The sequence below is a fragment of the Phyllobates terribilis genome, unplaced genomic scaffold (assembly GCF_046119375.1).
Source record: "Phyllobates terribilis strain yellow unplaced genomic scaffold, ASM4611937v1 Scaffold_1__5_contigs__length_1240528914, whole genome shotgun sequence".
Lineage (NCBI taxonomy): Eukaryota > Metazoa > Chordata > Amphibia > Anura > Dendrobatidae > Phyllobates > Phyllobates terribilis.
In genome coordinates, this window is record NW_027362761.1 from 341,023,973 (window position 1) to 341,042,435 (window position 18,463).

Consider the following 18,463-nt stretch of genomic DNA (forward strand, 5'->3'; position numbering starts at 1 on the left):
CCGTGGAGGGGGCTAGTATTCATGGCCCCTTCCCTGGCTATTAATATCAGCCCGCAGCTGTCTGTTTAGCCTTTTCTGGTTAGATTTTAAAGCGGGACCCCACGTCAATGTTTTTTCTGGGGTCCCCCTATAATCTAGCCAGTAAAGGCTGAAATAACAGCTGTGGGCTGATATTAATAGCCAGGGAACATTGTTGGCTAATGACCCCTTCCTTGGCTACTAATATCAGCCCCCACTGGTTGGCTTTCCCTCTGCTGGTTATAAAAATGACACGGAAGTCCATGACATTTTTTTTTTTTTAAATTAAGGCTCTGTGCCCACGATCCGGACGTAGCAGCGCTTTGGATGCATATTTTTTGCTGCGTCCAAAACGTTCCATTCTATTGAACGTAGGTAAATTCACATGTGTTCACTGAACCATGCGGATTTACCGCATTCTATCATTTCTAGTGGTCAAATTTCTGTTGCAGAGACTAGGGACTCTGCAAGAGAGTTTGACATGCTGCGGTCCTAAAAGACGCGCCGCATGTCAGTGTCCATGGGTGATTCGCAGCCTCAGATGCACGCATAGTGGACATGGGATTTCTAGAGATCCCATCCACTAAACTGTAACATCTAGACGCTGCGGGTTTGATGCTGCATAAGCACGCAGCGTCAAACCTGCAGCGGCTCCTGACCATGGCCACGTATCCAAACTCACCCGCAGCATGTTAATTTCTGTAGCGGACACGCTAGTCTCCGCTACAGATTTTGACCGATTGAAGAGTCATTATATGCGGTGGATTCCAATGTACCAACAACAAAAGTGCGGCATTAGATCAAAGCGTTTTGGACGCAGCAAAAATACGTTGCGTCCAAAGCGCAACTGAGTGCTGATCGAGGGAACGTAGCAGCTAACGAAACAGCTGTGAGCTGTTAATTATAGGCAAGGAACATGTTTACCTAATGACACCTTTCTAGGCTAAAAATAGCAGCTCAAATTGCCCCAGAAATTACATGAATGGAAATGCTAATGAGATTGGGTGAATGGGATCAGCTGACACCTAGCTCTTTTGTTTGGTGATGACAAGGTGTCAATCAGACCCTTTCATCACCAAACCGACACAGAGCAAACACTTCATTTGAAATACAACAGACACATTATTTAGTCAGTTAAATTAACCAATATACTCACCCCAGTTCTGTCGGTAGTCCAAGGGTTTAAGCAATGTCCCACCAAATAACTTTAATTAGCTCCAAAAAGCATTCATTGATGTACAAAAACACTTCAAAAACTGCATCAAAAAACACATCAAAAACGTGTCAAAATCGCAGCAAAACTGAACGTTTTTTCCGTAGTGATTTTCCTGCCAAGGAGATGCAGAAACGCTCAGGAAATTTCTGCTTCACATCCTGAATGTGCGCACATAGCCTAAAGGAAAGTCAAATATGAGCCAAATGCAGGCATGCGCGTCTTAAATTTGGGGCATTTCAGTCCAGTGAGGACAGGTTTAAATCCCACCAAGGACAACATCTGCAAGGAGTTTGTATGTTCTCCCCGTGTTTGTGTCGGTTTCCTCCAACTTCTCCGGTTTCCTCCCACACTCCAAAGACATACTGAAAGGGAATAAAGATTGTGAGTAGGTATCAGCGGCCCCATTTAAGTTTGGGTTCTGGTAACGTATTAACACAGCAAAAAAAGGGCAGCAGTGTTTACCTGCCCAGGTCTCAGAACTAATGCGACAGCACAGGGGCAAAATACTGATGAGACAACCACTCACAACCTACCAGTGCATGGAGGGGGTGATTGCTTAGTATTAAGATTGCACACAAAAAAAACTTGTATAGGGCGCTGTTCACACATGGGTAGTGCACAGTAGTGATGCCCATACTATTAGATTAGGCGGGCTGCACTGTGCACTACCTGTGTGTGAACAGCGCCCTACACAAGCTTTTTTTTGTGTGCAATTTTAATACTAAGCAATCACCAACATTTCACCAAAGTTGAGGAATATTTATTATTATAAAAAAAGGTCAGGAAAAAGGTCCCAAAGAAAGATGGCAGATGTACAGCAGTATTGGGTTAGATAACCTGTAACCCAAGTCAACGCATTTACTTTTCCATTAGTTACTGTCTTTATGTGGACATTGATCACAAGGCTGCTGTAAATCTTATCATCGGTGGTCAGGAAGGGGTTAAAGAAACATTCTAATGACAAATCCATATTAGTTTCATCCGTGTATATATAAAAATGTTCCCTTTAAATTAGATTGTAAGGATACAAGAAAAATGAGGGTAAGAAATGGAATTGTGGGAGGGGAGGGGACAAGTTTGGGAAAGAGAGGGGGTGGGGGGACCAGTCCTGCCATGTTGGATGCCAATTGAATATTAGATCACAAGCACTGATATTAATAAGAATCAATAGGCTCATCGAGTCAGTAATAAATTGTATAAAATCCTGAATAATCCGCCCAGATCCATCTGTGGTTGTAGATCGTCACTGCTTCCACTCATCATTGTTATTCCGTTTCCTCTATGAAACATTACCCTGTATCACTGAGGAACTCTGCTGCCAGCACGGTACCAGCGGGTCACAGCAGGGGTTAAAAAGGGATTAAGGGGCCAGGCCAGACGATAGTGATGGCTTATATGGCGTTTTATAGACGTAACAGGATCTAATACGAGGAGCTGCGCGGCAGCCAGTGGCGAGGAGGCTGGTGGGCACTGCCATGCGGGCAGGACAGTAATCCCAGAGACAGCTCCAGTCCAGCTGGCCGGGGGGCCGCCCAGTGCCACCGTCCAAGTGACGCCCCTGCAGTGGGCAGAGCCGGCCGCCCGGCTTATGAGGGGCTGTGCTCCACGCCAGGAAACTTTCCGCGTGTGGCACTGCCGGCTGCACTCCTGGTCCTGCGCTGCCGGGGAAGTGGTGAGCGGAGCCGGCGCTGTAGTCAGTGGCGGCGTCACCCAGGCTGCTCCCCGGATCATGGGCAGCTTGTGGCGGAGTTGACGGCGCAGCGCACACGGCACCTGACGAGACTGTGCTGACTGCACTGGTGACATGGCTGCTAGTCACCTCTATGGCTGATAGCCTTCAAGTATGAGTGGCAGCAACTTGAGACAGGATCCGAGGATGCAGAGCTCTGCTGGAAGGAATATGGTGCAGGTTTCCTCTGTCCTCCTCATCAGCCTGGCAGCAGCAGCTTTATCCAGAGGTAAGGACTGAGGGCTGAGCAATACTTTCTGGTGTCTGCGACCAGCAGCACTGATCCCCATCTACTGAGCGAAGACAGCAGAGAGGAGACACAGGGCAGTGTATGGAGAGAGCCAGGGGGAGCACAAGTCCCAGAACACCTTCTACTGCTACTATCCCTCACTGAGCATCCCAGTCACCAGCCCTGAGGATGGCAGCCGGCATGGGGCTCCAGTCACACAGCAGCCTGACTGCTCCTCTAAGTCTCTATCTATCTATCTATCTATCTATCTATCTATCTATCTGTCTATCACACTCTCTCCATAGGTATCTATCTATCTATCTATCTATCTATCTATCTATCTATCCATCTCACCCTCTCCATATCTATCTATCTATCTATCCATCTCACCCTCTCCATATCTATCTATCTATCTATCTATCTATCTATCTATCTATCTATCCATCTCACCCTCTCCATATCTATTATCTATCTATCTATCTATTATCTATCTCTATCTATCTATCTATCTAGCTATCTATCTATCTCTAACTATTATATATTCTATATATCTATCATCTGCTATCTATCTATCTCTAACTATTATATATTCTATTATATATTCTATATATCTATCTATCATCTGTTATCTATATATCTATCTCTAACTATTATATATTCTATTATATATTCTATATATCTGTCTGTCTATCTATTGTCTCTCTATATCTATCATCTGTTATCTATCTTCTATCTATATCTATTATATATTCATATATTCTATTATATGTTCTATCTATTATATACTCTATTATATATTCTATATATCTGTCTATCTATTGTCTCTATATATTTGTCTATCTATGGTTTCTATATATCTATCTATCATCTGTTATCTATCTTCTATCTATATCTATATATTCATATATTCTATTATATATTCTATCTATCTATCTATCTATCTATCTATCTATCACATATCTATCTATCTTAATGTCTATCATGCATTATTTCCACTCAGATATCATTACTTTAGCATCTATTTACATTTTCTTTTGTAAGTTTTCACATAGACTATAGTTGCAGTCACTACTTTATAGCCTTCATAGTGATGAAACAATACTGTCCATGAAATTGAAGTCTCTTGGAGGATGCACATGGCTTTGCAATCAGTTCCTGTATTATCATTATTATTATTGTTGTTATTATTATTATTATTATTATTATTATAGATATAAGGATTGGGCAGCTTTGCTTTCCTCTTGGTGACTACCTCAGGTGTAGTATTTGTCTGCAGGAATTCCAGCAGTGCAGCCAGTGTAAGAGCCGTCCAGGGACAGTGGCTGATGCTAGGTGACAGTGCTGATCTGCTATGTGGGATACATCCATGTGACTATTTCTCCGGGTGTCAGGATTTCAGGTGTGCTTTTGCTCCGTTCAGCCTGAATTTCCTAGCCCCATCAGTAGCCCCCACCATTCATGTTCTGGTTGTCAGTCCGTATAACGTCACCGCAGTTTGTGACACATAGGGCTTGAACTAGGAAGAGAACTGATTTGTACATGTGTCAGTAATAAATGGCTGGAATAAAAAGCATCAGGTCATTTCCCATTAAATTACCTGGGAAAACGCATTGTACATGTGTTACTACTCTTGCAATGCAATCAGGACAGATTATGACATTAGATGCCCAATTGACCATAGACACAACGATCCAGCCCTGAGTAGACGAACGTTCCCATATTTGTGACTGTCTGCCCTTTAATACATACATATGTGCTATTTTCCTCAGATTTGATATATTCTTTAAGGGAAAGCTCTCTGCCCATAGCAACAATCAGCAGAGGTAATATTTGCATTGCACCTCATGGGAAATTCCCAGACGATTAATGGTAAACACTAAGATCTTCACGTTTTCTCCATTATTGTGAGTCCTGTTGGCTGATTTACTGATAAATGTACAGACATTGTATAATATGGCATTACATAACATATTTCATATTTAATGCTATTACATAATATATTTGATATTATTACACAAGATTTAAATCAATGTCTATATATTGTAGCTGCTTACAGCATGGCTGATACCATTAGATACTCCGCATATTCACTTTGGAATGTAATTTCATGTACTTTTCCTTTTTAGCTTTTTTGCCTTAGGGTTGACTTGAGCAGATCTCAAACAATATTAATCTTCCTGTGATAGTCTCTTTTTCTTTTACATCTGCTGAAAGTTTCTTGCCAAAACCCTTCACTCTTTCCCAAAGGTACAATTGTACAACGTTTACTCTGTGCTGTAGTGGATTGTCATAAAGTACTAAAAAAGTTTGTGTGATTAACGCTTAAAGAGACAGTGGCCCAAAGTCTGAAACTTACAGGAGTGTGTTATACGATGAGCTGCTGATATCACGTTTGTAGATGCATGAGGATGTTTTTGAGCAAGTGTTCCTCAACTCTGGTCTTCAAGAGCCACCAACAGGTCATGTTTTCAGTATTTCCTTGGCATTGCCCAGGTGATAACTGCAGTACCGGCACAGGCAAGAATTCCATCACCTGGGCAATACTAAGGAAATCCAGAAAACATGACCAGTTGATGGCTTTTGAGGACTAGAGTTGGAGAACACTGTTTTGGAGGCTTTCCAAAACTGCAGATGATTGAGAGTGGTAGTGATCATGGAAGCAGACATGTTTATGTACCCCTACCGATTCTTATTGGAGAGGATTTATCAAAATGTGACAAAAGTAACAGTCGCTGATACAACAAATCAGATATTGGCAAATGTAAAAAACAGTGGTACTACCTACCAAGTGTCGGGTGCTTGGTGGGGTTACCTTCCAATCCAATGGTACGTGTAGAGTATCCATATACACAGAATAGCTTTGGTGTTCTTCATGACAGCAAACTGTAAATGAGTAAAAGACCAAGCAATGTGAACTGAAGTCTAAGATGGTACACATGCAAGAAATAGGAGCATGTTCACACTAGCAAAAAGATACAAAACCTACAAAAGACAAAAAATATATCACATACCCTACCATCATTATATATAAATGTAAAGCAAAGTTGCATATGAAATATAGGGTACTTAGTGAATGAGTGTATAGTAGTGAATATTCAACCCACAATTAATAAATGTCTTTACTCTTCAATGAGAAAATACACATAGCATATAGATAGGCAATGTTTTGGTCCAGGATGGCCATTTCATTAGCCATGTGACTTTTATCCATTTATTTCTCATTGTCCATCCACGACATTGCATCCTCCACAAAAATATTTGAAGTCCTAACTGGACTAGAACATCAACGGTCTACCTGGAATATGTTCCTTGTGTTATTGATGAGTATGGGTTCATCATTAGGGGATGGAATATGTACCTTGTGTTATTGATGAGTATGGGCATTCATCATTAGGGGATGGAATGTTTTCCTCTTCGCTTTGTGGTGTCATTAATAAAAACCAAACCTATTTTGGATCTACCTCTTGTATAGTGGATTGATTCTCTTTACATTTCACTTTTGGTAAATGAGAACACAAATGATTAGTTGCCATGGAAATTTAACTCAAATCCCCCCCCCTATACACTAGTAGAAAGAAAATATAGATTAAAGTGAATGTGGTACATTCCTTGGAGCACCACATTTCACCCAGCGTGATGTCTGAAAGTTGTTCTAAGTATTACTCCTCCATGTTGCAAGCTCTGTAAGCAAAGTAACTGTTCTATTGTTGTTGGGTAGCAAGGAACTGGGCCAGACTACATTGGGCACTGCTGAGCACAGGCGGTGCCCTCCTTACACTAGTTTCCATAAATCTTTAAAGGTTGAACTTAAAGGGAAACTGTCAACAGGATAACCCCCCCCCTAACTATTCATATGTGCATGTAGCTTATTCAAAGACAAATCCCGCAATAATTTTACATGGCCAGTCTGTTCCTCTATTACTGAGAAGTCATCGTTTGCACTGATATGCAAATGAGACTGAAGATCTGAAGCCTCTGTCACTCCAGTTCTATTCCCTGCCCAGTTCTGCCTCCTCCTGCTTGACTAACAGCCTCTATGCTGTGTGACTTCAAAGGAGCCATCCCTCATTCAGGAGGAGACAGCACTGGGTGGGGAATAGAGCTGGAGTGACACAGGTGTCAGATCTACAGCTGCATTTGCATTTCAATTAAAATGCTGATTTCTCCTAAAGTTCAGTGAAAAAAAAACGTCATTCTGGTTTAGGCACAAAAAACACTGAAAAAAACATGATGTGTGAACATAGTCTTAGGTGGACAGGAATCGCCTTAAAGTTCCCATGTACCTTAGATAGTTGTCACCCGAATCTTCCTAACTTCCCCATCCACATGCAAAATTGGAAAGAGTGGAATTAGGTGCTGCCAGACACATCTGGAGATGGCTTATTTTCAAGGAGAGTAAAAGGGTCCGGTATTGACATTCATTATGCCCGATCCTTCCTTACCGTATTGTCATCTGCGAGGAGAAACTGGGGAGACCACCATACACATAGGTTAGTTTTCAGATCCTGCTGAAATTAATGTCTTTGGCTAACTTTTTACTAATATATATATATTTAGGTGTAGTGTCCCTTCTATTATTTGGACCGCTGCGTTTATGTATATCGATCAGGACAAGGTTCACAGATATTTACTGGTAGATCACTTCAATGAAGACAATTGTATTAGTTCTTTGAATAAACAACAGAAATCTGTTTATTTGCTGGAAATACCCAATGCCATCCATAAGCAAATGATGAGGAGGAAATTATTTCCAAGCAATGTTATTCATTTTTCTTTAAGCTAAAGGTTGATGATTCACAACTTAATCATCTGCTGAGAAAAATAGAATATTTTCTCAGTGAAAATACAATCAAAGGGAAAAAAAATGCAAAACTTTCAATTTCATCTGGCTTTATAGTTGTGGGATACAAATGCATTGATGTTTGTTATCTTAAACAAAGAATAGTCTGGTTGGTAAGAAAAATAAACTCAAATAAACTCTGTACATTCCATAAACTCTATTAAGGTTATTAATAGAGAGATCCTTTGTACAGGGCTCTCATCTATTAGCAGGAATGGAGAGCAGTTACAAACAATCTCTCCCTCGAAACCAGCATGTATGTGCATTACACAAAGTCCATTGATTAGAGGGGAAGTATGTAATATTTCATTTCCCTTGTGGTGGTGCTATAGGGAAATTAAATACTTGCAGACATGTTCCATACAGATTACAGTGGAGAATCCCGGCAGGAACGCGCTGTGATCAACTTACTGTCAAAATGTCTTTCCTACAACAACATAAGGTAAAAAGCTTGCAATCAATTTAATATGTAATTATTTTAAACATCGCCAAATCTGTATGTTTTTTAAACGATTTTTTAAAGCGTTCAAACAAATTGATATCTCATTTGTGCAGCAATTGCCATTAGTATACTTAAACTGAGGGCAGGATGTCCTATATTTTTGCCCAAAGCAAAAGCCTCAAGAAAAAGGTCCGGCAGCAGAAAATGATTTTCAAACCAAGCACATGTGTTGGGAATATCCACTAAAATGTTTGGCCACACTAAGGGAGCACCGAGCATCTGTGTTTAGTTTGAACAGTCATTTTCTGCTGACAGACTCCCTTTAAGTTGCATCCTGCACAACCTTTCTGATATTCAATGTGATAATTAGTGATGAGCGCGCATGCTATTTTAACCCTTTCACTGACCATGCTCGGGTGCTTACCGAGTATCCTCGGCGTGCTCGTATATTATGTTCGATTCCCTGCGTCTGCATGATTTACAGCTGTAAGACAGCCTCAACACATGTGAGGACTCGCTAACAAACAGGCTATCCCTGCATGTGTTGAGACTGTCTTACAGCTGTAAATCATGCAGACACAGGGATTCAAACATAATATACGAGCTCGCCGAGGATACTCGGTAAGCACCCGAGCATGCTCGGTGAAAGGGTTAACTGAGAATGCTCGCTCTTCACTAGTGATAACATATATTATGCCAAATACTAATGGTATAGACACTCCTAAACATTAAGTTTGCAACAACAAGAGGGCCAAGCCATAAGGTTTTGCAAATCGAGAAAGTAGCCGGTATCTATAAGATCTGCAAATAATCAGATCTTCAAGCACCTTGCGCCAATCTGCAGCTTGTTGGAGCTGCTGCTTAGTGGAGTAATCAACTTTCTGCTCTACTAACTGCATTTGACTTTTCTATTGTATCAGCCTTAGGGCAGGTGAAGATAACTGTGTGTTCTCTTCTGAGAGAATCGGGCAAATTTGCAAAACAGAGCGTGAACAGAGTCCCTTGGATGAGGAGAAGATGGAGAAAAAAATGTATTTCTGCTGTTAGTGTGCAGAAATTGGATTGCACTCAGATGTCATCCGAGTGCAATCCGATGTTTAGCACGCACTCATTGACTTGCATGGCCAAGTGCGATCCAAATATTGGATTAAACTTGGACCTGCAGCAATTTCTTTTTCTCGGATAGACTAAATCCGAGGGAAGAATCTGACATTTGCACAGCCCCATAGCCTAACATTTGCCTGAGTGCGATCCGATGTTTTGTCTAAACACACTCGGACCCAAAATACGGTCATCTGCATGAGCCCTTACACAGAACCCTGGGCACCCAGACATAGACCAGTAATATATCACTTCACTCCTGCCACAATTAGTTTTTGTGAGCAGCCTTTTAAATGTAAATAATTTATTACATACTCTTGTTCATAGAAAAAAAAAATAAAATTTTACTTTATAGCCCCAGCATATGTGCATTAACGCATATCTACAGTTAATATGGTATTAACTTTTTATACTGATTTAGGAGATTGTGCAATGCAATCCAGATTAACATTATGTGTAAAGGATTTTTCCAAAGCTCATAGTGGAAGGAGCTTGTTTTAACTTGATACCCAAAGTCCTCAAGGCACGATAAAATAAACCTTATGTACCCAGAAATGTATCATAAATGTGGTATATATGGTCAGTGCGGGACTGGGGTGGCCAGGGCCTGCAGTAGAACTGACTATTGAGACCCACTCTAAAATTCAATGCTCAGGCGAAGTTCACACTCATGTTATAGAGTTGGTTAGCAGGCTCAGTCATTAGCTCCATCATATTTAGTAGAACAGGTGCAACATGCTGCAGATTTTTTCCAAACACTGGAGAAGTGTCATTTTAAACGTGTTTGCAGGCGTCTTTTTTATTTTTTATATATTCTGTTAATAGTGAGACTCCTCCAAGCAGAAGATGCCTCAAGAATGGACTGAATGGAGTTTTTTTTTTTCCTTAACCATTTCTCATCTTTGAAAACCTAATACAGTTAAAAGAAGCTTAAAAAGACTGAACATATGCATTACAAGTCATTTTTACACTGCTGTTGATTCTTTTTTGCTTGTTAAGTTTTTTTTTTATTTCTAGGCAAAATAATCCAGAGAAAGACACTGTGTGCACAATCTATTTCTATCAAAAAATCACTATATAATAATAAAGCTCAAATCAAATTTTTAAATAATTATCCTATCATTTATCTTATTGACCCAGGAATATATTGCCTAGATACATTTTTAAACATTAAAATAAGAACTTAATGTTTCTCCAGTATAAAGTAATAATTGTACTATACATAGCCAATGTATGGTTTAAAGGGAATCTGACAGCAGGTTTTTGCTATAGGGCAAAACATAGGGCAAGAGACCCTGATTCCAGGGATGTATCACTTACTGAGCTATTTGGTGTAGTTTTCACAAAATACCTGTTTTGTCTGCTGGAGATGTAGCAGAGTTAAACTGTATATAACCAGGCCACACCCCTGACGGGCAGCTTCCTGTGTACACTTTCCAATGTAAGTAAGCTGCTACTCAGTGGTGGGGATACACAGATTAATAAGTGACATATTGCTGGATTCTGGCTCTCCTTCCCTATATTACGTTACCCTTGGATTAAATAGCAAAAACCTGTTGACAAAGTCCCTTTAAATATCTGATGCATCAGAGGAGATCTCATTTATATGTATAAATACATGTGTGGTCAGTACACAGGACTAGCACATGACTTATTCCTTCTAAAGACCATACAATGGACCAGGGGGCACTCATTATTTATGGAGGAAAGACAATTCCGGCAGCTAAATAGGAAAGGGTTCTTTACAGTTAGAGCAGTCAGACTGTCAAACGCCGACTACAAGAGATGGTAATGGCAGACACTATAACAGCATTTAAAATGGGCTGGATACTTTTCTCACAATAAATGGCATTGTGGGTTATAAATAATCACAATAAAGAATGTTTAACTTGTGGAGAAAGGTTTAACTGGATGGACGTAGGTCTTTTTTCATCCTATAACCATGTAATTATTTGAAAGCTGTTGCCTTCATTTTTATCTTCTCAAATCTAGTCTGCCTGTCCACAGTATGGTTGCCACAGTCTCAGACTTCGCTATGCACAGCATGTTTGGAAAGTATGAGATGTCTTACCACCTCACACACTCTGATGAACCTGCACAGATAACTTCAGTGTCTGTGTTTTACTTGGGTCATCGGAGGACAGTGAAATGTGTCTCAGGCTGCTTAGATAGTTATTCTCAACTTGGGGGTGGGGAGTGGCAATCCTCCTTGAGTAACAGTTCTGGTTCAGTAGCTTCATTCCACTGTTGTGTTTCATCCTGCTACTTTAACACATTAACGGTCTGTCAGTGCTTGTTCTGCAGTCTACATTGTTTTCACTATAATTGCATATAGAGATTACAAAGCCTTTGAACAAGCACTGTGAGTGCAGTGATTAGTAGGACTGTAGAAATTGCTGATGTTGGGGGATGTTGTGATTTTTGTAGGACTGATAACAGGTCAGGAGCTGAAGGGGAAGAGGAGGGAGGTGAGCTGCTAACTACTCTATAGAAATCAATGGGCTGGGATCTAATTAGTTCACTCCTTTCCTAGTATATAACTACTGTACATAATAAGCCAGGCTCTGGTTATTGATCTTCTGGGCAACAAGCTGTACACTATGTAAGATAAAAGTTCTCATAGTAGTAGAATAATAGCAGATAGAAAAAGCAAGTCCATAGCAAACCTGCTTATTTTCAAGCTATCTAACTATACAAATTTCATAACATGAGAATTTCTCTTTAAGCTTAATATTATTAGAAAAGTTCGAGACTGTGGTAGCTATTTTACAGACAGGCAACTGGGGGCTTCAGTACAGAGGCACAGCTGCAATAACTTCCTAAAGGGCCCTTGGTACATCTACCATACGTTATGTATGGTCAGATTTTTACTTTGGACTCTAAGTTTGCTTTATTTTTATTGGCTACTGCATATATATCATAGGAAATCAAAATAAACCTGCAAGGTCATAGCAAATCTACTAGGTGGCTTTCAGTTTAGTTTATTCAGTTCTGTTTAATAATTTATGACATTTTTAAATGTGATACAAAATAATTGTTACTTGATCTTTGGATATTCCAGTCTCGTTTTTAGGTGAAGATTTAGTACAAAAAGACCAGCCAAGGGTCAGTAATCATTTTGTAATGTCACAGCTTTAATTACATCTGACAAGCAGAGAAAAGAAAATTGAATAACCCTCTGCATTCAAAAGTTCAACTCTATTTTATGAACCAGGCACTGCTAGGCAGATGCAGGAGGTATCTATTGTGTGCTCACTACAAAATTTATAGTGGTACTGTATTTGCCATTCTTAAAAATTATATTGATGTGGATTAGTTAGAAAAAAAAACAGATAGCGGATACATGGATATACAGAAGCAAAGAAGTCAGTTACACCCTGGTTTGGGTACTTGAGGGTTCCCAAAAGCTCTTCTGCTATACCATTATTATTTTTAGGACATGGCAGATAGAGGCCTAAAAAAAATATCCCATTTGGATCAAGGAGCTTCAAGTTATGCAGACTAGGTTGGCACTTCAAATTTCACTATAAAAAGCTGAATGCCTCCTATCTGATTTTTAACTCAGCAGACCCTTCATTTACTATGCATTGTTTGTTCAGACTACGTAGGGATAAAAAAAGGATCAAGCATGCTGAAATTCAATATGCTTGATCCTTTGTTCTCATGGAAGATGAGCTGACCCCAGAAGGGTATAGCAGCGGTCAACTCCCCTATCCCCATTAGAACACCTGTAGGTTTAGCAAAATGAAGCATGTATGTGTATCGGATGATAGAGAGGAATTAACAGCCCAATAATAAGATGAGTGTATGTCCATTTTAAGTGAAGATATCGCTAAATTGTGAGAGAATCATGAGAGATGAGACCCTGATTCCAGTGATGTCACTTACTGGGCTGTGTTTTGATCATATCACTGTTTTATGAGCAGATTAACACTAGAGAATTAGTAAACCTGATGCAATGTAGTCAAGCATATTCATGAGCTCTGTATAATCCTGTCCCTACCACTGATTGGCAGCTTTCTGCTTATGCACAGTTTAAACAGAAAGCTGTCAATCATTGGTGTGGGCAGGGTTATACAGAGCTCAGCATTTGACAACTGGTAGATCTGCAACAGATAAAACAGTGATTTCAGCAAAACTACAGCAAGCTGCCCAATAAGTGATACATCGCTGGAATCTGGGTCTCTGTCCCTACGTTATGCTGCTCTCATATGGGATAACAACAACATGTTGACAGATTCCCTCTAACAATCATATCAAGTATAATACAGTTTATTTGACACTAATGAAAATTAAAGGGGGCCTGGCATGTGAGAACCTGCTATTAATCTACTGATATGGGATTAATCAGAGGCGAATAGCATTCTGAAGCCATGCGGCCACCACACTGACAGCCCCACTGTCGGGAAGAAAAAAACTTTAATCCTTCCAGCAAACTTGAGCTTTCAGTCATAAGAGGTGTGGCTTCAGTCATCGTTCAATACATAATGAGTGGTGGCTGAAATCATACCCGGGCATTGACTGACAGCCCGCTGTGTACTGATGCACACTTGCATATTAAGCCCATATCTACAGGTTAATAGCATTTTTTCACATGACAGGTTCCCTTTAACTGTTCAGTCACAAAGAGACCATAGTAGTGTTGGTAACATGTAAATCATTACACCAAAGAAATTCTGCTGAAGAAAACCTAACTGTATGTCATATATGTCAACATGTTTATTATGTTGTTTTGTTTAACTCAATATAAGTTATTATAGCCAAAGGTGCCACCACTAGGGGGAGCCTTGGCGATTATTGCATACTGTGCAGATAAATATATACACTGTGCTGTAAACTCTTCAGCTCTATTTAGTGTTGGAATTTTTGGATGGGGGAGGTTGGGTGAAGGGCAGGAAAATAGAACAATTTTTATACCTGGGACATTTTCCCTGCCAAAAACTTAATTTTCCCCTTTTTTTTCCTGGAAGGTCATTTTAACTGTATAACAGGAAAACAGAGGTCCAACCGTTATAAAGATATATAATTAAATTAATCAGCACAGAAATTGGCCATTTAAATGCATTTCTTCAGCACTGATCAATAATACATGAATACTTAATGCAATTATTAGATATTCATATTGCTACTAGCCTTATTTAAAGTTCACATGGTAATATGTTAAGTTGCAAGTTAAAATATATCCATAGAAAGATCAGTGACAAACTGTAAGCCTTCTGTAGCCAGTTTCAGAAAAGTAGATTTATTTAGACCCTAGCTTATGAAGTATGGACATACACACACTCTTGTCTGTGTTCATTATGTAAAATATAACAAATGTCATCAGAGCCGACTACCATCTCCCATTGCTCCATGGTTCAGTTCTTATTGTAGGAGCTTTAGGTGGTGGATAGGAGTCAGCATGGGAAATGGTCTATGACTACGCTGTGATGCACTGGTTGTCCTGACACCTTTCTATCATAAGTCAGCATTACGGTTTCAGCAGTTTGTGCTACAGTAACCAGAAGCCTTTGCTCCCCATGCTCTTTAATAAGTACTAGGTGCCCATTGAGTTCACTGTTTGTTATTCCTTGGACCACTTTTGGTCAGTATTAATAACTTCAGAAAAAACGTACCCCACAAGAGCTGTCATTTTGTGGATGCCTTATTACAGTCACAAGTTGACCCTTATTAAGCAGTTTCTTAAAGCCTTTAATATCTTTTATCTGCTGCTGCATTCCCAAGAAATATATTTTTTTTTTCATCTGCAAATGAAATGAAGTGTTATGAGTTCTGGGCGTGACACAGCATTTAACAAGCCACTGCATCTTGAAAGAAGATTCACCAGCCAGCACCAACCTCTTTAACTTGATTGATAACTTTTTCTGATTTCTTTGCCTGGCATCTGATATCACAAAGGCAATGACTTATAAATCAAGCTAAAGATTCTGGTGCTGGGTGAGGAAACAACCTCAGGAGACAGAGGGTTTGGAACTGCTTTGTCACTCCCAGAGCATGTAACACCTTATTTGCTTTTCAACTAAAATGCTGATTTCTTGGAAATGCAGCAGCAGATTGAAGATATAAAGGTGTTGATGGATTTAGTTTTCAAAGAACTGCATGCCCATATATGCGGTTGAAAGGGATTGGGTGTGTCTATCCTACTGAAAGATTCCCTTAATGGCTTTAAAACAGAGCTAGAAGTGCTAGTACTTGATTATCACATTTTTAGTAATACTGAGCATGTCAGAATGTGGAAATATCAAGCAACTGTGCTTTTTGCAGTGCTGTTTTCTCTGTATTAGAGGAATACTATTGGGAATGCAATAGATGTTATGCATGTCCTGGATATAGGATTTGGAAACTAAAAAGCATGAGCTCTAATAGAGACATGGATGGATTTGTTTGGTGATAAGTCAATTCTAGAAGAGGTGTCACTGTTCTTACATCAGCAGAAATAAAATTAAAGGTACAATAGCATCCTCACAACTTTATATCATATCTTTTGTTCATAGATTTTTAGAAAGAGCGGCCAAATCCTTTAATTATTGTTACAATTATTCAGTCTTGTCGTCACCATGTTCAGAATGCGACACCATCACATCTACTTCCATTAAAAATGTAAGTGCTGTGTAACAAAACAACCTTTAAAATTTATCTTTATCTTTAAGTTAAAAATATCCAACCATATGAAAATATAATATGATATATAATTCTATACAAAAATTAGATAACAACTAAATGGCAGTCAATTTGTTGCACAGTATTTAAATAAAAATAAGATATAGAAACAACTCTTGGACCCTGGGAAAATGTGGATTTTCTGTCCCGCTTATTCCCTAGATATGGCATCCTAGAATAGGCACAAATGGTGCCCCTGCACACCGATGACTGACACTCTGTAACCTTTAATTACGATATTAAGAGTTGTCCAGGCTCTCTTCTTCTTCTGTGTGTGTACCTGGGCTGTAGAACGCTGAACGTTTGTAATATTCTCCCTATTAGCATTCTGCACTGTTGCCTACATTCCACACTTCGGTATGTCACCTGTTCTCTCCTGATTCTGGAGGAGCTGGTCATACCCCATCAAGTGTTTTTCTGCCAGACCCTCCTCCTGCCTCAGCCCCCAATGCCTGCACACATACAGTACAAAGCCGCAGTGGAATATCTCAGCTCATTAGATGAACCCTCTGCTTTCCCGGAACCCAAGGGCTTCTACATAGGGTCTGTCTATCTAACTTATATATGTATTATTTATCTATTTCTCTATCATCTATATATTATCTATTTAGCTAACTATTTAAGCTATCTATCCATTACACTGGTATACAGTGCTTTTGGTGCCAACAGTGTCGGAACGGTTTTATATTAACTTTATGGTGCTGATTAAGAATAGAACTTCAGTTTTGACAGATTGGCTCTAGTTTCTGAGATATATAATAGTTAATTAATTACAGTAGAATTTTGGCTTCAGTCTCTTTTATAACACTGCAAGCCTACAAATTAAAATACCAAATAATTATATGGGATATTTCATCACTTAAGACACTGTTAAAGAGTCGAAAGACAGATCAAAAGGCCAAAAGCTGTTGCATTTGTTATCACACACAAGTCTCGTTGGGGGAATGCATTACTTTCATGGATAAATGATGTCAAAAACTAGAACAAATCCAGCAATAGTAATGGGATTTTTGAATTCAGCACCCTCAAAATACCCTGAATCCAATCAAAAACCTTGGCATCTGATTTTTTTTTGTAGACCTATGTATTCTTTTTATCTATCTATATATATTGATCTATCCATCTATCTACATAAGATTGTATAATATTATTTATATGGAACCAGCTAGTTAAAGAAGAAAGATGTATGAGCTACTCGGCTTGGGAACGGTTACAGGTGAGAGACTGTTTTTCTTTAAATAGTAGTAGAGCACTGTGGAGACACAATGAGGGCCACATGGGGGGCATTAAAAGGGTTGTCCACACTTGACACAAAAGTCTGCAATCATTCTATGTGACTATGGACTGCTGAATTGTGACAGCGTGCAATGTGACCGCTGTCAGAATTCCCCAGAATTCCCAGAGCAAACAGGCGTTCATGTGACCACATGTATGCAATTTGCATACTTATGCAAAATTTCTCCATCTTCTCCATTCTGTGAGTCTGTGGAAATTTGACTGCACTTGGATGTCAGCCGAGTGTAGTCCAATGTTTTCCACGCACCCATAGACTTGAATGGGTGAAATCGCAGCATGCTATGATTTTTTTCACTGACATATTCTGTCAGTGAAAAAAATCGGGCATCGGCACAGCCCCTTTGAATAACATTGGTCTGAGTGCTATTCGAGAAAACATCGGATAACACTTGTCCGGTGTATACGCTGGTGTGAGCGAGCTCGGGGACAGAGAAGTCATATAGTTATCCACAATGCATGCATGCATACAAAGAAGAGCTGAGATGCTGAAATGCATGCATACAGATAAATGGCTAAAAGACCAAAAGTCCTAAACATTAATTACTTAAAAAAAAGAAAAAACATATAGCCAGCATACGTCCTCTGTGTGTCTAGACTACTAATCTGAATCACATGCTGTGCCTCTCCACGTTTCCCCTCCATAATCTAGGTTCATCAGGAGGCCCTCGAAAAATATGTCATCAATCCATGATGTCCATTCATGGCAAAAGATGTCTGTGGCTGCGCCGCTGGTCTTAAAGGGGTTTTTCCATGAGCAAAGTGCATTTTAATTAATAGATCTTGGATTAAAAATAAGTTCCACATTTGGATGTTTTAAAAAAAGATGTCCCTGTGCTGAGATTATCTTATAAATATTCCACTGCTATACATTGTGTAATGACTGTGTCTGACTGTACAGGGACATGGTCTGATCATACCACAGCTCCTGGGCA

The 18,463-nt window shown here is 39.6% G+C and overlaps 1 protein-coding gene across 1 annotated transcript in view; it reads left to right on the forward strand.

Annotated features, from left to right (window-relative positions):
- Positions 1–2,504: 2,504 nt before the first annotated feature.
- LOC141260424 (transmembrane protein 132D-like) overlaps positions 2,505–18,463 on the forward strand; it is a 1,566,153-nt gene continuing 1,550,194 nt past the window's right edge. The window contains exon 1 of the mRNA XM_073676136.1: positions 2,505–3,192. Coding sequence (XP_073532237.1) covers positions 3,078–3,192 — 115 coding nt within the window. The 5' untranslated portion in view covers positions 2,505–3,077. The remainder of the gene's footprint in view (positions 3,193–18,463) is intronic.